General features: G+C 40.0%; 1 protein-coding gene across 2 annotated transcripts in view; it reads right to left on the bottom strand.

Moving 5' to 3' along the window:
• The window catches only part of cadm2a (cell adhesion molecule 2a), a 204,597-nt gene extending 180,315 nt beyond the window's left edge, over positions 1-24,282 (bottom strand). For both annotated transcript variants that reach the window (XM_031754162.2, XM_039618524.1), the window contains exon 1: positions 23,835-24,282. In XM_031754162.2, coding sequence (XP_031610022.2) covers positions 23,835-23,895 — 61 coding nt within the window. In that variant the 5' untranslated portion in view covers positions 23,896-24,282. The remainder of the gene's footprint in view (positions 1-23,834) is intronic.
• Between the last annotated feature and the right edge of the window lie 2,011 nt (positions 24,283-26,293).

The raw sequence follows: 26,293 nt of genomic DNA on the forward strand, positions 1-26,293 counted from the left end.
TAATAGCTCTCTGGACATTACTTTGTTGGTAAAAAAAAACAAACAAAAAAAACTATTTATTGCCTTTCAGAATGTGTTACCTTTTGCATTTGTCAGAGATTCAACAAAAAAAAATGCAAAAATTATGCATTTTACCAGGCTGCTAACAAAGAGGCTAAAAATCAGTTTAAAACTGTTTCTTTACTAAATTGTCTGATGTGTGCAGAAACAACACCGGTTCATCCTCTGAGCTAGATGAGATTGAAGATAGGTAGGTTTTTAATGGCTTAACAAATAAAAATACATTTTTGTAAAATTGGTCAGAAGTTGGGCGGCTGTAGCTCAGGAGGTAAAGCAGGTCCTCTACTAATCAGATGGTTGGTGGTTTAACCCCTTCTGCTCCAGTCTACATACCAACCCTAGTGCTATATTAGAATCAGTCCATTTACTACAAAAGGCCTGGATTGAAAATGAGTGAAAAAGCAGCAAATGTCCAAAGAAAAACTTTAAATGTTGGACGGATGACTTTGCACAGTACTGCATGTCAAGCACACTGCATGTGTGAGCTGTTCTTTTGATATTCAGTATCTTTGATCTCTTAATAGACATTTTTTCAAACTGTAAAAGGTTAAGACGTGCACATCCTTAGTTTTAGGTTTTTCATCCCAAACACCCAACTCCTGTTTGCTGTTGAGGAAGAGCAAAGCTTCATCTCTTTTCAGCTCTGTGTCACAAACAGGGAAATACTCAGCCAGCTGTATTTATATTCCTTGCACATGCACCTTTTGTTTAAGAGCAGGTGACTTGTGTTTACTGCTACACAACCTTTTTACAGTCCCATCTTGCAACATCTGTTCACATCATTTTGGGTTGGCTACACTGAAGCCCTATCTTTATATCATATATTCTATTCTATCAAATGTATAAAAGTATGCACATCATATTTTAAACTCTACAAGCTAATAAGTGATGAAAATTAAGCATGTAAGATTTAAGAGGTTCAGTGTCCAAGTGGGCCTTACTTGCCTTTCACTGCTGTAGATGCCTGGAAGTCGTCTGTAAGTCACCCCATGTAAATGAATTTCACAGATTCATTAGACCTGGTGAACAATGTTAATCACCTCATCGGGCGAAAAAGGAAAAAATCTTTTCATATTCTAGCAACGGGACCAGATCTTCACTTCATACTTGGATGCTTGAGAAAGCAGAAAAGTAGCACAGTTAGATTTAAGACATTAAAAACGTTTGGAAACACTTATAAAAGCCCCTGGATCTAGATTGCAAGATGTTGATGGCAGCTTTAATTTAGTTATCTGATTAGGCTCTGGGGAAAACTCTAATAAGTTGAAATTGCAGCGGGTATGGCTAGAGGCACTGAGTATGACTTTGTGTCGCCACACACCAAAGTGTTTCTCTGCTGTAAAGGCCTTCCATTTATTTGTCACATATCTAATTCAAGACTGCAGAATATGCACTTTTTCTGCCATTCTTTTCCTCCTATTTCTTGTTTATGAGGTTTCTTTCATTAGAGTGGCTTTTTAATTACTGTTCCCTCGCTCTTTATGGCCTTGTTTTTTTCTTCTGTTTTTTATCAAAGTACTTCTTTGATAGTTTTATAAGTTGCACCACTGGCTGTGTGGTAAGCAGATTAATAGGAGAGTAATGTCATTAAAATGGTAATGTGTAGACTTGGGCGAGATGCTGAAAACAATAATACTCCATTTGATTAATGACACTCCAAAGCATGAGCATGCACAATGAATGTAAACACACACACACACGCACACACACACACTCCAGTGATTTGATTTTTCCTCAAACAAACTTTTTTCCATTTTAAAATTTTCATGTTTGATGCTTATATTTCATTTTTCATTTCAGATTTCATTTAGATGACATATCCCTTTTAGGCAAAGCACTTTTCATCTTGCTTTTTATTCCCACACACTCTCATGGATGTCACTAAACTAGCATGAATGGCACTTGGCTAACCATGCAATTTGGGTTTCAGCATGTAGCCTAAGGACACTTCGATATGTGCGCTGGAGGAGACGGGGATAAAACCACCAACTATGTGATTAATGGACAACATTCCCTAATGTGTGAGACTTCTGAATATTTTTAAATTCTAGGTTTACTTTAGCAAGTAAGTAAACACATTTGAATCTCACTGTCATTTAATTTTACTACTATAAAGAGGGGGAAAAGCCAACCTGTCTCAGTTACCACTGGTTTGTGGAAAATTCCTGTTCTCCAACTCATAAAACCCAAAGTGACATATGTGAAAAAGAGAAAAAATAAAATAAAAATAAGACAAACTACAGAGAAGACAACTTAAAAAGAATCCGTATCCATCCATCATTGATGTTGTTTCACCAGATCGGTTTTTATAGACACGTAAAAGCACACAACAGGGGTTATTGCTCTAAAATAGTATGAAATTTCTATTTGAGTTTTAGTAAATGTGTGAGAAAAAATATCCCCGACCGTGTTTTTCTAATCTGTCACTGAAAGTGCATTTTACTTTTATTTTTGCCGGTGATGTGTACCTGTCTTGTGCTCTGCCTTAACGGTAAGAGCCGTTTTGGATTTGAAGTATCTGAAGTAAGATTTGTAGTTCTGAAAAGTCAGGGCACTAGTGGTGCACTGCAGTGGTGAGTCCTATGGGGCAGGGAGCATGAATGTTAACATTTTTATTGTATAATCTTGCTTTTGGTTCAGTGTTTTTCTTTCTGGTCAGGGATCGAATGGAGACACAGTAGGGTACCGATAAAAGAATGACTGCATCTAAAATTGTGTCCAGCGGGTTCTGATCTTTATATAAACACACAGTTTCTGGTGTTGTTTCTTTGCTACATGAATAAAACGAGTGAGAGGTAAATTGAGAAATACTCCAGGAGATATTTGTTATGTACCAGATAATTAGGACTTAAATTATAATGTATTTAAAACTCCAAGAGGAAAGAGGAAATATATGCCTTGTTTTCTGAACATTAATGGTTAGGTGATTATATTTAAACCACGCGTGTAAACAGTGGAGTCGAGTTTTTAAATTATAATGTAGGGGTTTTAAAATACTCGTTCATCAGGCAGCATTAGAGAAAGAAATTGTGCACAAGCACACACACACACAGGATATAAAACAGCATAATAGTGGTGGAGATGTCATTATAAAATGCTGTTGTGGATGCTTTTCTAATGAAATCTGGAGCTGTCTGTGCAATGTCTATGCAATCCACGGTTTCCAACCACAAGGACACAGAGTGAGTGAAATCAAAACAAAGACAGAAAGGGAGTAGAGAATAAGTAGCTCAGAGAGACTTTGATTATTTTTAAAAGAAATGAAAAGGATTGATTTATGGCATCTTTTGGTTTTCAAAACTAGGGATGTGCACATATGGTATAAGCCAGTATTTGCCATACTTGCAACCATCACTCCTTATTTCTGGGATTGAGTGCAAAGACTTTGTATGATTGAATTTCTGCTCATGATACAACTTACTGTGTTTCCCTCTTACAACATGGGGAATAAAAGACAGAAATATGCAAGTAATGGCTATTTGCCAAACTGGTATTTTAATCATTGGCGTCACCCCCAAATTTCACAAACAGAGCATCCTATTCAAAGCCTCGCTCGGGCTTTAAAAACCTTGATAAATAGGCTAGGTGAAAAATTACATGCATTTCCCAAAAACTCTCATATATATTGACAACCACAGTAATGCTATTCTCTATGGTTTGTAGATATGACAAATTTTTACTTGAGCAGTATCTACAGTTTCCTGGAAATCTGATTTAGTGTCTCTTCTGCACACCAAACAGATGCTACTTTGGAAGAACTACATTCAAAGCCATCATGAAGTTTAGCAGCAGGGATTGTTTTACTTGTGCTACACACCCTGGCCTCCACTTCATTTCTTACCTGGCTCCAACATATAGGACATGTTACTTGCTGTCTGTAGCTACTGTTAAAAAAAGGAGAAGAAAATTCTATGAAATGTCCATAAAAGCTGCCGATTTAATATACAATGCTGCTTCCTACAAACAGGGTTATCCAGTACTAGCAACCTGTGTATGTGCATCTGTGGGCGTTTATTGGTGCAAATAGGAAACACCTGGCAAATAATCAAATAATGACCAGCAGTGACAGATAAAGGGAATTTAGGGTTTCTCCCAGTCTTCCAGCATCGAAACAATTCTGCACAGCTATGCCTGCTCAAAATGGCTCTGTGGGAATAAATCTAGCTCCTGGGCTACTGCACTAGATACAGGACAACACCATGTGAGCACAGCCCACACACACTCTAATATGTCTGCTTCGCTGTGTTTTTCTAACAAATACAAGCGAGTATGCATTGGATCATTTAATTCAATCCATTATTACAATACACAGGGTATACAAGCACAAGTCCCAAAGTAAAAACAAAAAAATTAATTCTCAAACAGACTGTACATTTTTTATGGATTTTAAACAGAGACCTCAGGGTTCCTGGAAGAGGGGGTTGATGCTTTACAGCCAGGACAGCATGAGGGGGAGGTAGTCTCTCATCACTTAACAGGCCTGGGCCCTTACAGACAGCACTCCGTTCGTCAGCCTGTCAGAGGTCCAAAGCTGACCCTGCAGAACCACTTTGGCTCTGGCTAACAGTGCGCCAAGAGGCTGAGGAAAACAGCAAATCCAGAGCCTCAAAGAGGCTTCTGTCTCTGTCTCTACTGGTTAATATCTAACCATTCACCAGTAAATTTCACATAAGGAAGCACTTATGAGGACACTCACACATAAGGCAGTCACAAAGAAGAGAAAAGATCCTTTCAAATCCATTAAGCATTTGCGGGTATTATTTATTTATACATCTTGTCTGACAGTGCGCTTTCACTGATTGGCGATATAGGCATATAAACAAACATAAACAAAGACATAACACAAATCCTGTGCGCTGGCGTTCGGTTAGTTTGCACTATACTGTGCCGTAGGCTAGGAGTCATGCTGCATTTGAGGCACAACAAAAATAGAATGTGACTAAAAGAAAGCCAAACAATATCAGCCTCCAAACCACAACTGTGCCCGTAGCAAGGGAGAATGACATGTCTGAGCACTTGCATACATGCGCGCGCACACGCACACACACAAAAACTGCTCTGTAAGAACAAAGGAAAGGAGGGTGAAAAGAGTGCGATGCCACATCAGCAAATACACCCCAGCATGCCAAACATGTTACACGTGACCTTGGTCAAAGGTGTGCACATGTGGGCGTGTGAGATCCACACTGATTACATCTGACCTGCATGTGGCTGAGACACTGACATGGGTTGAGATCAGAAAGACACCAGCAACTGAGAGCAAAAATTCTATGTGTTTGGTGAGTAATATGTATATAAGTATAATTCACAAGTGGTTTTTAATTGTTGTGTTTTTTGGAATATCCCAGCAGCAATAGTAAGCTAAAAAAAATATGTATATATGAGAATTTTTTTTAAAGTGGGTTAACGAAATGTTAAAAAGGAAAGTTATTTCTAGCATCTGCATAATGCATATGAAAATGCCATTAAAAATATAAGGGTATACATTAATTCAGTTATAAATTCTGTTATGGTTATAAAATATATGTATATGGCTGAATCAGATGTTGGCAGCTCATGCCTCTGCTGATGACTATTCTCTGCTGCACTGGCAGAAGTGATCTATTAAAAACCAAACACTGTTCAGCTTTCAAAAGCTTTGGCCAAGGCACACTAGACCAAAACAGATGTGATTTAAAGACAAATACAAAATGCCAAAAATCAGTCTGATCAATCTATTGTATCCACAGAATCTTCGCAACACTGATTTCGAACTGGGCAAAATGATCCCTTGCGGTATGTTAAAAGTTGTCACGGTTTCATCTTTACTAACAAAGTCACGTTTGCCTTGGATTGATTTGTCAATTGTGAAAGAAGCTCGCGGCAACCACTTCACAACCTGCTACAAATGTATGATGCATAGCAATGTGGTGGTGTGTGGGAGCGGGTGGTTGGATAAGGAGCAAGGGGCTAAGGGACGATGTGGGTGTGAACTGCAAAAGCAAGTTTGTAATCAATCCAGGGATGTATGTTATCTTCCATTGTTTTCCCTGGAGGGGCTCTAGTAAGCTGTGTACTGTAGGAGCAAAAGACCACTTATGGCCACTCTATAATAGCGGGGTTTATGTGAGGCTGAAAAGTAGATGAAGCCCAGGGCACGCACACACACACACACACACACACACACACACACACACACACACACACACACACACACACACACACACACACACAATCAGAGGGGCCCCTCGTTACTCATGCATGACCAGTCCATAATGCACTTCTGCGCTTTCACTCACCGTTGGCAGGACAACAGAATTACTGAGAAAAAGGATTTGGGAAGGCAGAATTTGCCAAGACTGTGGGAACAGCCAGATTCCTTCTTATACCACAAAAGATGGAGGACGAGCTGCTCAACACTCCCATTCTCTGATAAAAACTTTCAGAGCAGTGAAAGTATTATCCTTGTATCACCTTCTTTTCCTGAGCCCGATGCAGCAGTGAAAGTACTTTTCCGCTTGGATTGCATGCAAAACATTTGCACATAAAAAGGTTGGTTAAACGGAAATTACACGAGTAAAACATGGAAGTGTGTCTGGGAAACAGAAAATGATGCAAAATGATTGCACCTGCAAGTCATATAGTTTTAGCTATGTGTAAATACACGTGTGTGTGTGTGTGTGTGTGTGTGTGTGTGTGTGTGTGTGTGTGTGTGTGTGTGTGCGTGCCAAGTTTTCAGCTCTGGCTGAGCATTGATCGGTCTATCTCCCTACAAAGCAGATGTGAGCAGACAACTAATGGAAGAGCTAGCCTCAATTAGCCCACTGACTGATGGGAAATGTGATTTCATTTAGTTGTCACTACAGAGACTGTAAACAAGTCATGTTGCCCTGCCAGGAGACATGGCAGAAGGAAGCAGACGTACACAGTGAGACAGACAGGAAGAAGGGTTACGTTAGAAAGATGAAGAATCCCTCATCGTTTCTTAATAGCTGTGACTACATCAGTGTATGTGTTAAAAATCTGATGCAGTGTCACCACTTTAAATACAACTTTTCCATTCAATGGCCATTACATAAAAACTCCAGATGAATTGATCGAGAGCTTTAGAGATTAAAAACTGAGATTTTAAAAAGGGCAATTTTCTCGCCTGATTATGATTTCTGATTTTTTTTCCTGTGTGACATTTACTGTGGCCTTTACTAATTTTTGCCACGTTTGATTTTCTTTCTGAAATATATACAAACAAAAATATTTTTTCTCCAATGCTAAACTTTTTTAAAAATGTGTTTTTCATAATAAATTTTTTTTAAAAGAACTTATTAAACTTCAGAATTTCCAGGTGTTAGTTTAGCTCCCGGTATGAGCTGGTGACTACATGCCACAATATGCTTTCCTGTCTGGTCTCCACTTTCATATGTAACAAATACAAATACAAATAATAATAATAATAATAATAATAATATTTACTGTCATCCAAACAACTAAAGAAAGAGGGCTCTACTAAAAAATTATTAACTGAAAATGAGTTGCCGTACATCCACCTGTATTTACCTGACATATTTTACCTTACTAAATAAAAGCAGGCACAACAGATTTATATAAAAATCTTTATCAATTCACCAGATAACAAGACATCAGCAATCTTCTCTTTTCTCATCTCCATAATTATTCTACTAACTGATTTGAAGCTTTGCTTATACCGAGGCCGCTGGCTTGTGGCTAGCTCCCAGCTATGGCTAGCTGTACCTTTAGCCACTTTTCCTTTTCCTTTGTTAGATTGTTTAAGAAGTTCGTGTTCAGCTTTGTGAGGGTGATTTAAATGTCTGAAAAGGTTTATTGTTGCAGGAATGTTCATTGTGGTCCCCCTGCGGTTTACTTTGGTGAACTTTGTGTCTTCACTCACAGTGAGGAGCTGCAATGCTAATGACATGTTAGCATGTCATGTCATGTCTGTGAGTGCACATGAATGGACAGGCTCCTAATTTGATATATGGGTCACTGACCTGTCGGTCACCAGTCCCCTCCACGAACACTGAAAATTGGCTAATTCCAGTCCCTGGCTCATTGGGCACTAATTTAAAATGAAGAAATTTGTATACGAATTAGTTAGTAGAATGCATGCTCAAAAGCCAATGAATGGGAACTAAATATGTAACACGTTTTTTTGTTTTTGTTTTTGTTTTTTGTCACTACAAGGTAGCAGCACATTTGAGTCAATAGTTGCTCAGATGTCATGTTTAATATTATTTTGTTCCTCTACAATTAGCAGCATTCAAATCAAACCGTAACCATATCAAAACAAGCAATGACGTGCCCAACTTGCATCATTTTATTGACTGGATAAACAGCCTTCTGTCTTTAAGAAGAATGTGTCATTTCATTTAATGTGGTATAAGATAATCTGAAATGCATTCATGAATTTTCCACACTGTTGGGTGCCTTTTGGTGATCCAACTATAAATTTTGAACTAATTAGATTTCTCCACACCTTCATCTTCTTATCATATTTTAAGTCAAATTCATTAATGCCAATGATATATTTAAAATATAGGTAGAGGCCAAAATCCAAAAGTTATTTTAGAAAGCTTTAAATACAATTGGTGTTTATAGGCTATATGCATATTATGTAGTGCAAGACACAAAAAATGCCTAGCTGTAAATGATCTAAGCCTTGTGAAATTATTTGGATGCACATAACCTTTAAGCAGCTGAACTGGCCTTGTGCAGATTTAAAGCTCAAGTCTTGCTTTATCCAGGGATAGTCAGATAGAGAACACAAGTGTAAAGGACACAAAATGAAACCTGGAGAACATAGCTTTGTAGTGTAACAGTTACATCAGTACAGCCTGGGTACATTCTGACAGAAACAGAGCACTGCATGTATACCTCAGAACAAAGAAAATTATATGTCATGGTCTATAAAGCAAACACTCTATATATTTTCAGAGACAGTATCTTTGTGGCTTATATCATTATGTGGTCAATGTAGAACACTCATGATGTCATCCCCTTCTTTTCAGCCAGTGTTTTTGTTTCTTTGCTGTAGGCTGGCTGCAAAAGATCAAACTACTTTTAAGGACACAGAGTTCCACTTACGTATTTTGACCAGGACAGTGAACCAAAATAGAACAGAAATAACATAATGATATAGCAGACCTTTACAGCTGTGAAGTACCATTTTATCCCTCTAATGCCTATCTGATTGTTGAAGACTTGCTGTGAACTTGTGCAGAAAGTAAAAAGGGTTAGTCACTCAATCAATTTATGTTAGAGACCTCCTGCAGCTGTTTAAGATATCGCCGTTAGTCTGAAAAACAGGGCTCAAGGCAATCAGAGGCTACTCTGAGGAAACTAAAATATGAATAATATTTTGCTCTGTTTACTGTATAAGTGAACAAGTGTTATTTAATGTGTTTTTAGTACACTACACTACAATGCAGCAAATATTCAAAGTAAACACGTGTATGTGGGTGTGTCCTATTCATTCTAACTCTACCTGTTATAGTAAAGTTAAATAACTCTTTTAGGATCAGAAAATGGGGTTGTTCAAAGACAGGAAAAACAAGAAATAAACTGTACTGGGGACAAATATATACATCAAGGTCACTTTTTACTAGCCTGATTATTATGTTTGGATTAGTTTGTGTCATGATCCTGGGTCATTTGACACAGTGTTTTGAGCTTTAATATATTTTGATGTTTATGGTTTATGTTTAAGTTCATTAGCTAAGTTAATTTCTATTTTGCCTGTGTTGCCCTGTTATAGTTTATTGTTTATTAGATTCCCCTTGTGTCTTCACCCCTGTGTTTAAGTATCCCTCGCCCTTCATGTGTTTCATGTCCGCATGTCTTATGTTGTCAAGCTCGTGTTGTCAATGTCTGCATCTCATTATGTTTCCTGTTTTATTTTGAAGAGGTCTGGTGTCCCATGTTCATTGTGTTTAGTTTCACTTCCCTTGTAGCGTCATTATGTTCATTCTAATCAGCTGTTTCCCCATTTGTTTCCACTTCCCCTGATCATCTCCTGTGTGCACTTAGTCTGTGTGTTTTCATTCATTCCTTGTCAGGTCGTCTGTTGAGTTTTCGTCATGTTTCCATGCCTCCATCTTTCCAGGGTTTTTCATGGTCAGGTTTTTATCATGCCCAAGGTTTTGTTCTTTGTCTCTTATGTTTAGCATTTAGTTTTTCCAAGTTTATTTCTAGTTAGTTTTGCCTCAGTGTGCATCCGCCTTTTGTTTTGTATCTTTTCCCAGCCACAAATAAACGGCTTGCCTTTTGTTAAATTATAGTTTCGTTCCAAGTGTCTGCATTTGGGTCCTCTTCCTCCCTCCACATGGTTTGGCAGTGCAAACTGTGACAGGAACTATTGCGAATATTCTGTGCAAAGATATTCACAAATTCAAACATCACAGATAAATAACTTCTAAGTGAAAGATCATTAAAACATTAATGAGTTCAGTGTTTTAATAAAGGAATGCATCATCCTCTCAATAAAACACTGGTACCAAAACTACGTCTGTATCGTCATTTCCAACAGCTGCCCAGATTTTCACTGGGCTGCTCCACTCATACTGTTACACATAATTGGAGACTAACAGCAAACTTGGCACACAGGTACATCTTAGGTCCATGAAGGTTCTTATCTAAATCAGATATTGTCTCATTGTGTTGCTTAGCAACCATCTAGCAGCGCTAAAATGACCCATTTGTAGCATCATGCTCTGATATCACAATAAAAAAAAGCATTTGCATCAATTCAATAGCGATAAAATTTAATGTATATCCACAAAACATTCAGTATGCTTGATATTATAGCGTCATTGCGTTGCCTAGCAACCAACTGAGACTAAACACACAGTCTATAATCACAGATGAAACAATGCTATAACATGGGCATAAACTAGTTCTGAGAAACCTGAAACATCCCTAAATGATAAACTTGGCCTGACTCTGGTGAGTACGGGTGCCACCAAAAAACAAAAGAAAAAACAAAGTTGGTCGGCAGCCACAAGACGACTACCACAAGACAAGTGGACAGGCGACTACCTACAAAGCGCAACATCAAGATGTGACAAAAATAATCTGAGAGCTTCAAATTTGTTGTTAGGAACACCTTTTTGTTATTTTTACCTCTTTTTGTCCTCCCAGGTGACTTGCTTTCAGCACTGCGTTTTAATAGCTGTGAATCTATCAAAAAGGCCCAATTAAAGTGGAATCACTAATCAGATGGGTATGTCTCTTACTCAACTGTCCAGATGTCACTTGCTGAATAAATGGCTGCTGTACCTTGCTCTTTTGCTTTTGTTAACCAGTCTCCAGACAGCAGTCTATGGAGATTATAAATGAGAAAGAAAGTCTTAAAATAACTATTAATTATTAATGATTATTAACTATTAACACACCTAATTATACACTATGTGCCACAGTATATAAATACCCAGTGGAAGTCACTTCTGTGATAGCCGTGATTGAGTGCACTTTTTTAAGAATAAAATTTAATTGCCACCTCTGTCTCTGGTAAATCAAATTCACAAAATGTGCTCAGGATCCAGTTCACTGCTGTACCAAATTACCTACGGATAACAGCAAAACAAAATAAACTGTAGTTACTCACCACCTTGTGGGTGCTGCAGTAAAACTTTAATGTCTGACAAGGACATCAACATAAATTTTTCCAAACTTCACAGCTTCTTTAATTTGGTCACAGGATCTGCATTGCCATTGGTATGCAGTTTCCACTACACTGCAAAACTCAGCGGTGCTTGTTAAAACACTTTTCATATCTACGCAAGTGCAATGAATGGTGTCTGACAAGGGCGCTTGTCAGCCAATTGGAGTATTCTTATAAAGGAAGCACCCTGGCAAGATGAAAGCCAAGGGTGACACTGGAGAGAGGGGTGTCGGGGGTGAGAGAGAAATGAAACATCCAGATAGGAGAGAGAAATGGAGATAGGAGAGAGGGAGAGAGACGGGAGAAGAGCGGAAGGAGACGCAAAAAGAGAGAGACAAAGTAGTGAAGTGAAAACATGTGACACAACTTTCTTTCTAGACTGAAACACATTTGCATTGCTGCATTACTAACTGGAGGCCAGCCCAGCAGCTTTCACATTTGGGGGTCTGCATGTTTCATAAAAATATAAGAATGACTGACATCAGAATCTATATGCTATGTGTGTGCTTTTTATGCATTACTGAAACTTAAATAGAAAACCCAACCTTTTTTTCTGCATTCACAAGGCAAAAGTGATACAGACCCTGTGAGGCTCCATCTCTTCATTGTGATATATAATAAATGTGTCAAACTCTTTGTGAATACCACTTGCGTTTGTGAGATGTTGTGCCTGAGTTTAGGTGTTTGAGGACAAGTCTGAAGATGTGTCAAGTCTCATTTCCTGAATATTTCATGCGTGGCTGCTGTTCTTTTTTTGGGCTCTCTTATTTTTTCCCCCCCACTGCACTGGGGAATTCCTCTATTCTCCCCTCATCCATCCTGTTACCCCCACATCCTCCGAATTCTCACACTCCCTCCACCCATTTTGTGTCGCAGGCATTCACAGTGTTTTGCTGTAACCCCCATTCCTGTCTCATGTCATCTTATCACAGTGAGACCTAAAGACAGTGTTGACACAGCAGTGGCCAATAGCATGTCATACAGAACACCAGCCAAGCCACAGGCACAACAAATACTTGCATAGCATCTCAAAACAACCCATCACCTTCCCCCGGTGAATTTTCTGCTGTCTTTGCTTGTGCCTTCCTCCTCGGTTCTGCTTTCTTGTTATCTCTTTTATCGAGGTGGCCTCCTTTGAATGATAAGTACCCACTGGATATCAGGAGAGCTGCTACTTCAGGAGTTATGCTGCTAATTTTGAGAATCGAGCTGGAAAGGGATGAAAGCAATGCAAGCGGTCCAAGCAATCATTCTGTTTGGTGTAGTGTCATACTTTAAAAGGCCTAATTTAATACAAATTAACAAGTAAATGTCTACTTGCTTCGAGTTAATTCAGCCCCAGTCTCTGATACGTCTTGCTTAATTTTTTTTTTCTTCCCAAGGATGATATGATATTTTTGTTTCAAACAGCGCCTTGCTGTGCTGTGCCACGCATAGAAATAATGTACCATAATGTCAGTGATTTCAGCATTTCACTTAATTTAAACTGGAAAAGTGGCGTTGATTTTAAATGTCACATTTGCTATCCGTGGGAGGGACATGCCTATACATGCTGCAATGTCTCCTCGTAAATATCGTGAACCCAAATGTGCGAGAAGTGTGCGAATGAGCAGCGCTAGAGAAGTACAAGTGCAATACTGCAATTAATCAATTCCATGACTATCTTTGACTTATCAGTTTCATTTTACTTACAAGCAGAGCTACATTAAGTGGGACATAAGATTACATCAAAGAAAGCACGGGCACTGACGTCAGGAAAACGTATCAAAACTGCAGCTTTTGATTAAAGGCTCGAAAATAACGCAATCCCATACGGGCACGAGCATGTAAATCTCAATAAAAACACATCCCATATAAAAGTCTTTCCATTTCTGGAGTATGTAATATTCATACAGTGTACATTTCTGAGAATCGCCTTAGCTAAGTGAGTTGCTATCATATTCAAATGTAACTCTAAGGGACTTCAGTTTTTACAAACATAATGCCGTTGAGGTTAAAAGGTGGTACTAGGATTAAAGGCTTCCTCCCAAGCAAGCTAAAGTATGATCACCTGTGTCGAGGAACTAATACAGTCTAAAGATATGGCTTCTTGTCGTTTAGAGGCTCCAAATTTTTTTATGAGGTCAGGATTAGAGTGGTCAGTGCATTAAGGCAAAGGCTTAGGATCACCACTTAGTCCTGGACAGTAGGCTACCATTTACTTCCTCAGTACAACTGTGGTTAACACTGCTTCATTAATACTACTGCGCCTAGAGATTTTCCTCTCTCTCCCTCTCTCTCTCTCTCTTTGTGTGTGTATGCATCTGTGCAAAGGCGGACACAGTCAGGAGACCACTGGCATGAGGGTTGGCGTGTGTGTCTGTGTGTGTGAGTCATCTGTTAAGGTTTTAATATTTGCCCCGTTTATGTCTCCATTCACCATTTTTGTCCCCTCTCTCCCACTATCCATCTCAGCTACAGAGTGGCATGATAATGTTGTTCTGAGGGTGCTTCTCAGAGGATTAGCAGAGATTAGCATTAGCTGGTCCATTTGAACTGGATACACATACAGCAGCATTTGCATGTGGGGAAAACGAGTCTGGGATTTTAGCCATAGTACGAATTTAGAGTGGAAGCTAAGGAAGCAGTAAGAAAAGAAGAAAATGTACTTTCAAAACAGGAATATTGCTAAACACGTTCAGTGTCTTGTAAAGCAAAAGCAAACAGTTACCATGGATAAATGGGTTTAATAGCAAAGCTGAGAGTTTGGGTCAGAAACTGCTGGCTACCTGTGATTCATAGTTTTAATTGTTTGCCTGTGCATTTTGCATCCGGTGTAGTTCAGTTTCTGCAAATATAGAATTTATTTGATTGTGAAATGGTCAGAAAATGCGAGTGCAACGTATTAATCAAATGCTTGCATTGACACATTTTCTGCTGAAGAGTGCCTCTATCATTGAAATGTCATAAAACCTAAAACTAAAAGACAACTGCCAGAATCCCAACGCACAAATGAAACCCAAATCCATCAAAACCAAATTCACTCCCCAGGTGGGGCACCGTTTAACATTTGAAACTGTCAGCATGGCTCTGACTAGCAACATAAAATTATTCAAACATAAAAATGCAGCACCAGGCTGCTAACTGATTAGATTACACTGTTTGAAAATTGTTTCAAGCACAGCATGTGTACATGTTTATATGTATATTAACATCACTCGCAAATGAGACTCACTAGATTCTAACTACGTGAGAATATTTACCAGCTTCAGCCAGTGGGAGCTTTTGACTGTATAAGAGATGGACGGGGTAATTGAGAGTTCTGTGAGCCAAACAATAATGAGGAAGATAAAGAAGGAATTGAGTTGACTGTGTTTGCCATTTCTCATGATAAGAGATGAGCAGAGCTGGGAAAGGGCTGCAAAAAAGGGGGACCGCTCTGCTTGCCTAAAGAATGCATCTGCTGTATGTCGAACTTGTCTGCTCGTTGTTTTTGCAAAGCACAATGCTTGCTCAACCCAACCGGAGCAAAGTGAGAGAAAAGCAAATAGCTTTAAGATAGGCGGTGAAATTACCCGTAATTGGAGACCATTTAAAAACATAATAACTTCTTTGTTTCCTCAGCAGGAGGTTCAGGGCTGGGGAAGCTTTTTGATTAGAACTGGAGATGAGTTAGCTATAAAACTACTGAGCCAAGCCTTACCCAGATTCATGCAGTGTGTGTGTGTGTGTGTCTGTGCATGTGCTTGAGTTCAATCTGTCTGCCAAAATGCAAAAATTAATAACTGGATGATGCAGGATTATTAGGGTCCAGCGACGGTTCGAAAGGGACCAATTGGAAATAAAAAAAAATAAATCACCACACTAATTTCCACATGAGGCAACAGGAACAAGCAAACAGGCTTGTAAAATCTCAGCGCTTCAATGCTAAACGCCAACTTACGAAAAAATTTAAATGGAGCATGAAAATATGTATTAAAATCCAGCTGGAAACATGCCACAGCATCTTTAACAAAGATGTGTATGTGGTAGCAAATCGTCACCGTTCCACCGAGGAGGATAGTGGAAGTAAGCTTAGGGGTGTGTGCCACTTAGGATGGGGGGAATAATGTTGTGTAGCATATAATGGATTTGCATTGTGGCAAACAGAGACAGATGGCAGAGAGGGGTGTGTGTTTCTGTGTGCTATGTGTTTGCTAGCTTGGACACACACACACACACGCACACACTCGCAACACTGCATAGCACAATGTGTGCGGAGAAGAAATCCCTAAGGCACATTATGTATGCTGCCGCTCGCTCACCCAAGCCAAGGGTCTCAGTTCATTTGGTTTTTAACTGTTATAAATTGTCTCACTTGACTCCATCTTCCCTCCCCTGTACAACAGGCCTGGAGCAATTTCTACACAGAGAGCGGCCAGAGTCTAAACTTAGAAGCCACATAAGATTTTGAAATACTCACAAGCTGGATCCATACTGCTATAAAAACGTATATGACACAGACCCCAGCTGATCTCAAGATGTCATATAGTGCGGCCTGAACTACGCAGAGAGCGTGTACGAGCATACAAAGATATTCGAATGTCAACATTTACACATATCAAGACAAAAGTGTACCAAGTGCAACGAAGAAAAGTCTTCCTCCAAATGCCCACTTTTCATCTTTTTACAATAGATGTTGATGCTGTGTGTGTGTTTTGTGTAATTGTGTGTCTGTAAACAGGTGTATGGGCTTATGGTGTAAAATCTTTTTAACCGGATGAAATTTCACACTTGTAGCTCTCAAAAGTAATCACTGAATTACAGCCTTTAAATATAATCTCCAGTTTCACACACATGCACACACACAGAAACCCATGCACACAATTACACACAGTCCTCCACTTGTTCTCAGATCTAAAGTCCTGAAATAACAATTTGGTAAAAACGGAATTACGGTGATTTACGGTGAAAATACCGATTTGATCTGAGTGTGGGACAACATCAGGAGATTCTAAGTGAATAACTTTGCTACATTAGATGTGTTTATGAATGGTGATCATGCAAAAGGGTGCTTAATAGCTCCCACAGACTAAATTAAGATGTGAGGAGACCCTCCAGCTGATGATTAGACAAGGGACTAGAAAGTGACTTCTGGCGATAAAACGAATACAAAAAACATACACACTCAAGTGCGCACACACAAATAGAGGCGCACACAGCGTCAATTAACATGAACATGTGTCTTTGGGGAATTATATTTCAATTAGCTTTAGCTTTCCTTTGAGACCATAATGGTAAAACAAGTGCATAGTTGTGCATTTGTGGATGTCGTAAATCCTGCTTTTCAATTAGTATCATGTAATACTTCCATATTGTTAATGTATATGCACAAGTTAAGCAGTTAAGGGCCAAATTGGTGTTTTGCAGAATATAAAAGAACCATTAAGTTAAAATGAAGTATACGCACGGAAAGTTTTATGCAGCTGCCACTAATGCAGCTGCATTTTGACACTGATTTAAAAGTAAATTATAGCAATGAGAAATGATAAAGTGCTACCATCCATTAAAAAAATGTAGAATCATAATTAGGAGGAAATGCAAAAAGGGATGCGAGCCATTTTAGGGGTTGCTTTATGAAACAGCAGCAGAGATTGTGAGTGCACCTGTGGGATTCTCCACGGATACGGGTTCATTTCCTGTTTTGACCAGACTAGACAAGAAGACAAAAAAGTACTTAGAAAAACGGCCTCAAATCTTTAGGCCTGGAGTTGCATCTCTCTCTCTCTCTACCCTATTGTGTTTTGGTCTGCCTCCAAAATGTTTCACCGTTTTTTGCCTGTAAACTCTTCCTGACAACTCAGATTTGATGAAAACAAATATGTGTGCACACGGACAGGGAAAGATGAATCTTTGCCACCAAAAGAGCAGCAATAAAGTGGGAAAAAAAGCCAAGATTTTGAAGCTTCATCCCACGTTGGGTCAATATTATCAGAGCAAATGCAGACCATGAAAACAAGAGATTTGGCAGGTTTTGTTTTTGGTTTTTTTCCTCCACACTGCCGGGCTTTTGTTTTCACATTTGTGCATGTTTATTTACTGTATACAGAAAATATGCCTCCATGAGTATCTTTCTGTACATAATATGGGCTAACTTTGCTGGCCAAATTATTTTGTCTGTTAGGAACAGAGTCCACAAACAAATAACAGCGTCGGGGCACGACGTGTAAGTAGGCAAAGTTAAGAAGAAGGAAATCACTCTTACACTCCAGACTCTGGCCCTCTGTGAATTGTGAGAAAACAAGCTGTCAGATGAAAGAGCACATGGAATAAAATAAAAAGAACTTATCAAGTCTCAGAGTTCTCAGACAGGACACCCTATGATAACCTGAAGAGCACAGTAGGTTAAACTGAAAGCACATCAAATCAGCCCATTCGATTCTGTAAGGTCTTTGTATGTGCGTGAGATAAAGAAAGAAAATAAAGAAGCAGAAAATCAGCAGCTATCTGTAGTTTTCTTTCATTTCTCCTTTCCTTTTCACTCTGAATGTTCTTGTACCGTTTTGAGCAAAAGTGAAAAGACACTCTCCCTGCAACACCCTCTGCAGGGAGAGTTTTAATCCAAAAGGTGATTGTGTTTGTGTCTCTTTATTCCATAGTGTTTGAGATTAGTAACACATGGTTTGTCAAAGACTGGAGCTTCAGATTAGCTACTCGCTAATCCTTTGGAATTCACTGCTAATACAGACATCACATATGCAAGCATGCGTACACACAGACACACTAACACCCAATAACGCTGTCTGTCTCCTTCCCGATGGGTGCGCGTGTGATTAATTTTCAGGGTGAGATGATATCTGCTCTCTGTAGTCAGCCTCAAACTAAAAGCAGCTAAACACAGAGGTCGGCCTACAAGATGCAGTGAAACGGCAAGCCTTAAGTACCTTTATGAGAATGACGCATCATACTGAATCGGTGCTGTGGTCAGAGCAGGCTCATGAACGTCATACATTGACACAAGCACTTTAGTTCATCTTCTTACTTGTACACATAAAAAGCAGCATTTTAACTTTGAAGAAAAGCCCCATCAGCTGATATGTTAGCTGAGCTTGCACACTTATTTCTCCTACCGGGAGGTCTATTTAGGGTGCAAACTTGCTGTCTGCTGATGCCGCTGCTGCAGCCAAATCCACCTGTGGGCTTGTATTTTCACCATTCTCCACGGAAGGCTGCATTTGATCTCTCCCTTCTCACGCTTTGGGCTGCCTTTAAATTACACTTTGCTTAAGAGATACGAAACACAGCCCTGACGCCAAAATACAAATCTACATTTATTCTACACGGATTCACTACAAAGATGTTTATTTGTGGGGAAAGAGGTTTGGTTGGCACTTTCTGTGTTTGTCGGCAGCAGAAATCACTTCTCTAACAGCATCATGAGCATATGAATCGAAAACGTCTATCAACTGGGTTAATCTAATATACTATTTATTAAAATTAAAATACCACTTATACTACTTGTAAATATGACATGCTCTTGAACTTCTGCCTGGCAGCATAACTGCAAAGGTTTAAAAAAAAAAAAAACATTTACACTTGAAATGTGCAGTAATTAAAAAGACCACAGTATCAGACAGAAAATCATTCAAGACTATTTCTATATTCCAGGTAATACTCAGCAGGATTTGTAAAACCCTGCATTATAGAATTCAACAAGCTGCGTGTCTGCTTTAAAGCTATTTGATTTGTGTGTTTACCTGCATAATGGGTCAACCTGGAAGCATTGAACGTACATAAAAAACATCAGCAGTCGGCATATATGTCATTGTGTTTAGACATGCAGTGAAAGGTAAATGGCATTTATATACCGCTTTTCTAGCTGCATTAAAAGCACATCATACATAAGCCACATTTACTACTTTCTCATGCACATCAATACATTTTATACATACAGGGCTTTCTACTTCACACACACACAGACACACTAAGGTTTGAGGTGCGGCATCTTGCCCAAGGACACTTTAAATCACAGACACTCTGTTCTACTTCTGGAACCACAGCCAGCCCATCCTACAGGCAGGATGAGTCATGCCATCACTTCATATCTGGAGATACTTAGCAATGGGCACAATTTGGCAATGTTTTCTGCAGTTTCCATCATGACAGAAAGAATTCCACAACTTAAAAAAAAATCAGTTCATTTTATTTTTGGAATTTTGAGTGGAATTTCAGCTTGATAAAGTCCTCTATATAACAAACACTGCTGAAGTTGTGTGGTTTAACAATGACATTCAGTCCGCCTGGCATTGGTGTCTCTGCTGCGTCACTCGGTGTGGGTGCATCCTATTTTGCGGGCTCATATAAATGCCTCAGAGATTTCCACAGACTGGTTTAGTAACTGAGCTATTGGCTAGCACTCTACACACTGGAGGACATTTGCATAAAAACATTTTATTTCGCCCATGTGTCTTACTACATGTGTTTTTGCCACCTCTGAATCTCTGCCATCTGCGACAACATGTGTATTAAGCTTAACAATGCTTGGCCTCCTGCCTCTTCTTGCCTCATTTTATCCCTGTGTTTAAATACAGCAAAAGAGTCTCTGTATTTAACTTATCATAGCTTTGTATTCCCAAGCAAAACCTGTCCACATGCACTGGTTTAGTGATATGGAAACAGTTGGAACAGGTGGCAGGATCACAATGTTTTTGCTTCTTTTTTTTTCTGGAGCAGTTCTGGAGTGGCACATCTCTGCTCTGCCATGAAGAGCGTGTAAGCTCTGAATCTTACTATGTTCCCCTCCAGCCTCCTCCTCCTTTCTGTTTTAACTTTTTTAACACCTGGACTAACAAAAGACTGGCTTTGATCATGGGAAATCCCTTGGCAGAGCAGCAATGAATCCACAGTGGAGCTCCAAGTGTGTGTGTGTACTATGCAATGCACACAGTGCCAGTGTTGCTAGATTGAGTGTTCTCAGTACCGAAGCTTCATAGCCTGGGTAAAAGGTACCGGAGTACACCACATGTGGTTTGCGTCAAAGCATGACCGTGAAAACACGCGCACACACACAGAAGTGGGAGGGAAAGTGCAAGTGAGCACGAAAGACAGAAATCTTGTTTCTCCCGTGTAATCAGTGGCGCTGTAAACACACACACACACACACAAGGCTGCTTGTTATCAGAAGCTTTCCCACGCTGCTCTGGTACAAAGCTCCACACCAGGATGGGAGGATGAAGAGAGGGAGGGATGGACGGAAGTACAGAGGGATGGAGGGTCAGTCTTCAGCAGCTTAGACTCACTGCAGGGATAAACACATCCCTCAGCGGGGGTCTGTATTTAGGGTAGCAAGATCAGAGTTCAAAACAGACAGACTGCCAGGCAGGCAAAGCGACAAGAAACAGACAGAGCAGCAAAGATAAACAAGCATCCAAACAGCAAACAACAACCAGCGCACATATCAGACACTTTATTTGAGGAGATTGCACATTCCTCCTCCACACCTCTGCTCCCACATTACTCTTACATCAACTCCTCTATTCTAGAACATCTCCCTGTTTCTCTGTCACTCGCTGCCTCTATCTCCCCTCGCCTGCTGCTCAGCCCTGAGCTCTTACGTAAGAGACCCATTTGCATAACAGGCTGTTTTCTCTGGCTACGGCATGGGCACATGAAACACACAGAATAATATGCTAACAACTCGGGCTGTTGGTAAACAACGACCTCCATCACAACACTTCACGTTCGCACTATATGTGGCGCAGGTCTCGTCGGTGACAGGAATTTAGAGTCTCGGGATCTCTTGATGCCAGCTGGCTCGAGGCCAGAGGGGCTGAAACAGCTGTCATTTACGGAGCGCGCGGATATGTCTTCGGCTTGATAGACTTCATTCAGGTGGAGGCTGAACTGCCTGCTGTGTGAAACCTATGCAATAATAGGCCTTGCACCTAGAGATGACTGTTCAAATCAAGCAGCCTAGCATTATCCTCTTCAGGGTTAGGACGAAAGGGAAAGAGCCTCATGTGAGTGTGTGTGTGGTGGGGAGCCACACATGCAACGAGCTCTGCTGTTGGCGGAATGCTTATGGCTTTGCTTAGGCCTCTTCAAACATAAGCTATAAACATAGGGCACGCATTTTCAGGAATATATGCAAACACACATACCCATAATCAAATGCACACATTCTCACAGAGCATGCCGGTGTTAAGAGAATGAGCAGGAAAAAGAAAGGCTCTGGAACATCAGTAAATCCTGCAATGGAAGCTGTCAGATATACCCTAAGATACCTTATTACAAACCCATTCATTAAGTCAAGAATTGCTCTAATCATGCGGTTATTAAGAAAGGACTGCTCTCTCTCATTTCGCTCTTATGCACACACACACGTGCACTTCAAAGAGACAACAACAAATGATCAAGGGAATCAAGCACAAATGCTCTCTTATTTGAGATTTCTCTTTTTCCTCAAGTCAAGATGTCGCTAATTTTGCCTTTCATGTTGATACATTTGCCACGCAGTTCTTTAAATACATCATGATATCATTTGAAACGGGGGGGTGAAGTGGACTAAAAGGTTAGTGTGGCAAATGTGGCCCTGCTGAGAGACTAACAGTTGTGTCAAAGTAAATTCATGCCCCCTCCTGCCGATCCATTCCAGAATCTCAAGAACCTGTGTTCCCTCTTTTACTTTGTACATAAATAGAAATACTATAACGTCAATTTGGATGCCTAAAGGGCTGAACGCCATCCAGCGCTTAATATAGAAGTTACAGAGAATTTATGTAAAAATGATGCTGAAATGTACAATAGAATTTGCATCAGGTTTTCAGTGGTTTCAGTATGATGTGCATTCTCAAAATCAGAGTCTAAAATACCACAACAGCACATTTTCAGTTTTTTTTTCTTTTATATACATTCCAAAGCGACAAACATTTAACAATCGTAACATCAAAGATGAGCATTTGCCATCTGATCTATGGACATTTATATGTGTCTCCATTTAAAAGAAGTTAACTTGACAAAACAAAAACTGAAAAATTACATATATTGCCACTTTGTTTGGATTACTTTTGTATTCTAGTCTTTGCCAATGTTGCATTCCTAGCAAAAGCAGTTGACCTTGACCCCCAATGTCACCTTACTCATGTGTTTACATTTGGATTATCTGATGCCTAAACACAGCTGCAAGCTGTTTATAGTTGTCAAAAATAAAAATAATAAGGCTAAAATAACAGAATATTTTGAAATCAGACGTACACCTTTAAGACTCAACTGAAATCGGAAATTAGTTGTACAGTATATTTTATATTGGCACTGTGAGGCTTAATCTGAATGAAAGACATTACGATTGTGAGCAATCAGATCGGAATGAAAACTTTTGAGAATTTAACACAAGAACTCTGTCAATCCCATATCAACCCATGTACGTGTGGTCGTCATTCCAGGTTTCCTGAAATCGTTACTGATGCACAACCCGCCAGAGCTGAACGTGCGCAAAAACGCAGATATCTCTACAGAGCAGACTAAACATAAGTCTCAATCATGAATTAAAACAGGGAAATGCACTCAGCAAACGAAAAGCTCCGCATGTCAAAGAGCTTCTAAAGCTGCCGTAACCAGCAGTGCCAAACTGTTCGGTGCGTAAAAAGCTGCCAGTGTCTCCGGCACTCATTTAAGTGCTGCAAATCAAAAAACAACCGCGGGGGACGGTTATTGTGATCATTTTGAGGTGTGTTTTTTTTTTTTTTCATTTTTTGGACAACCAATCACGCACGGGACACAACATCAACATCATAAAGACACAGATGCGACAGACTTTAGGCTTTCGCGCTTGGGTTGAGGACCTGTGCCCTGTGCATATATTTTCGAAAATAGGATATTCTCATTCCCGAAGATTAACAACCAACCTGACTGTTACAGGGCACGCTTTCTCCTCTAGCTGCCTCACGTTTTCAGACAAACGCGCATCCATTCAACACACGTATACAGTATACGCGCAGGCACAGACACACGTATAGCACATGTGAATGAGAAGCTCTATCTGTGAGTGTGTGTGTGTGTAACGGAGAGGGTTTATCCTGCCCTGCTGTTGGCCTGGAACATGCGCGTATACACATCACGCACATACAGAACTCACGCACGTACGCACCACCCGTCCCAGGCTCACCTTTAAGAAGAATCCCATAAATAGTGTAGAGGGTGAAAATCAAATGACTCTTGAGTTTCATCCTGTCTCCCCTTTTCTTGCTCCTGTCTTTCCGCGCTTATTTCTCCTCTCCAATTCTGGATCTGTAACCGGACCGGACGGCTTTGTCAGCTTATCCAGGTAGACTTGGGAGTGCGCCTTTTGTGCGTCTCTTGGAGACGGGGAACGGGGTTAATGCAAACCGACTTCCCGACCCGCAGTCTGTCTTGCTTTGGAATACGTAAAAAGTCTCGGTCATCAAAAACAATATTTTGGGTGTTCTTTCACGAATGCACCGCCTGTAAGGTGTAGAGTTAGTTTCCGGTCCTCTGAACAGGAACCGAAAACCTCAGGAACCAAGAAGAGTTGTCCTCCGGTAACAGGATGAATGCCGTTGCCTTACTACTGTCTGCCCCGCTCTTGGTCTGCTGTGGCGTACAGTCCACAGCGAAGGGAACACGAGTGGATTGTTTGAGTCCCGCCCACACGGTTCTGACGGACATGAAAGGTGAACCAATCAGAGCGACCCGCGGGGGAGGGAAGCTGGAGGGGAGAGCGTCTGTGCGTTTACGTGTGCCATGCGCGTGCGCGATGCATACTGCAAGAAATATCGCTTTCAACAAGATTTTAGACATTCACTGTTAAAATATGATTCAGTCTCAGCAGAAGGAAGGTCAGTGAGATGAGTTAATCCCCCTCCCCCCCGCACAGGAAAGTGGACAAAGCTTGTCGAGTCAGTGATACTAATCTCTGCAAATGTCTGAAGGCAGCTGTTTCGTGGTGACCTGGAATGCTCTCGCTCAGTAGCAGAATTCTTTTGTGTGTGTGTTTTATTATATGAACAATAAAAAAGCTGGATAACCCATATGCAAGCACGCTGTCACGCGCCACTCTATAAACATACATTTGAAAATTGTGCAACTCTTCGGTTGTGCCTCTTACAAGTAAAACGAATACATTGCATGAGTGATGAGTGATGATGACCAATACAGTTTGACTAATAAAGCTGGGACGAAGGCAGCATAAGGTGCGGAAACACTGGGAAATTCGTAAATGAATTCTTATTTAAATTTCCCTGTAAACAATCTGAATCAGCCATTGCAGAACTTGTAAAACGATTCAGCTGTTTGAGTGGGATTTGTGATTTCAGCCTCTGAAGTGTGGCGTGAAATGCATTGTTTCCGGGATGCTGCTACTGGGCACTGCCTAATCGACACAGACGGATCATTTTTTACAGTGTACTCGTGGAATGGACTCTGAATTCAAAACACAGAAGGTGCGTGTTGACACGCTCCTGAGCGCGAGCTGCCCTCCTGCATGAACTGGGTAACTCACGTACACGTTTCATCTCTTTCCGCGCGGTTGATGGTGATGATCAAGGTTAGAGAACTGTGAAGTATTAGGGTTGACAAATACCTGAGCTTTGAAGATTGTCTTGCAGGGGACAATCAGACGGATGGTGAGGTTAAGTGGGATGTGAGGGGACAAGGCAGCATATAGGTATGAGGGACACAGGTAGAAAAGGCAGTTAAGACTGAAGCAGGAAAGGAAAGAGCAGGTCCCACAATACGAGGGGATGGTGAGACTGACATGTCGGGACTGAGGACTCATGGCTGAGGTATGTGAAGTATGAATCATGTATGATCGTCACATTTTAATGTAGTTTTGTATGTTGAAAAGGTGGTCTGAGAAACTGAATTTGGATGGTTAGGTCACAACCATACTGTCTGGTATAAGTAACACAGAAATTAATTAGGATTGTTTATCACTAAACAGGCTTTGTGTACTGGTAGGACCATATGACGTATCTATTGCCCTTTAGGTTCTGTGCTTCAGCAGATACCTCTTGGAGTGGTATTTACTTTTAAGGCAAAAGTAATTTGTATATGGTCATCATGTTTTCTTTGTTTGTTTGTTTTAAACATACACAAAGTTTGTAGTGCAGTAAAAAAAAGTCCCCATTTGAATGTACCTCATACAATTTTGAGTGTAATTTTGTTATTATTATTTTTATTTACATGGCCATAGAACATGTGTAGCATTCATTTCATTTTTCAGTAGAATTTGTTTAAATGTGTTAAATATCAAGTGAAAAAAGTTTTTGATCACAAGTTTGTTTTGCTTTCCAAGAAAAAGAAAACAAACAGACAAACAAAAACATTGCTGAACATTGTATATGTTTTCATATTGTTATGCATTTCATCAGTTATAACCTGTTACTGTAATGTACATGACAAATTCATAACATCCCATGCCTATGTGTTCTTGTCAGTCTAAAAACAGATTATCTAGCTTTATATAGCATTATTATCACTTTGACCTCCAGATCAATCTAGTAACCTTGAAGGAGAGCTTGAATATGGCATGATATTTTAATATTTATATGCTACTTTCTATATGTTGACAATATGCACTTGTAGTTATAAGGCTTTATGTCAGTT

Source organism: Oreochromis aureus, linkage group 10 (assembly GCF_013358895.1).
Source record: "Oreochromis aureus strain Israel breed Guangdong linkage group 10, ZZ_aureus, whole genome shotgun sequence".
Lineage (NCBI taxonomy): Eukaryota > Metazoa > Chordata > Actinopteri > Cichliformes > Cichlidae > Oreochromis > Oreochromis aureus.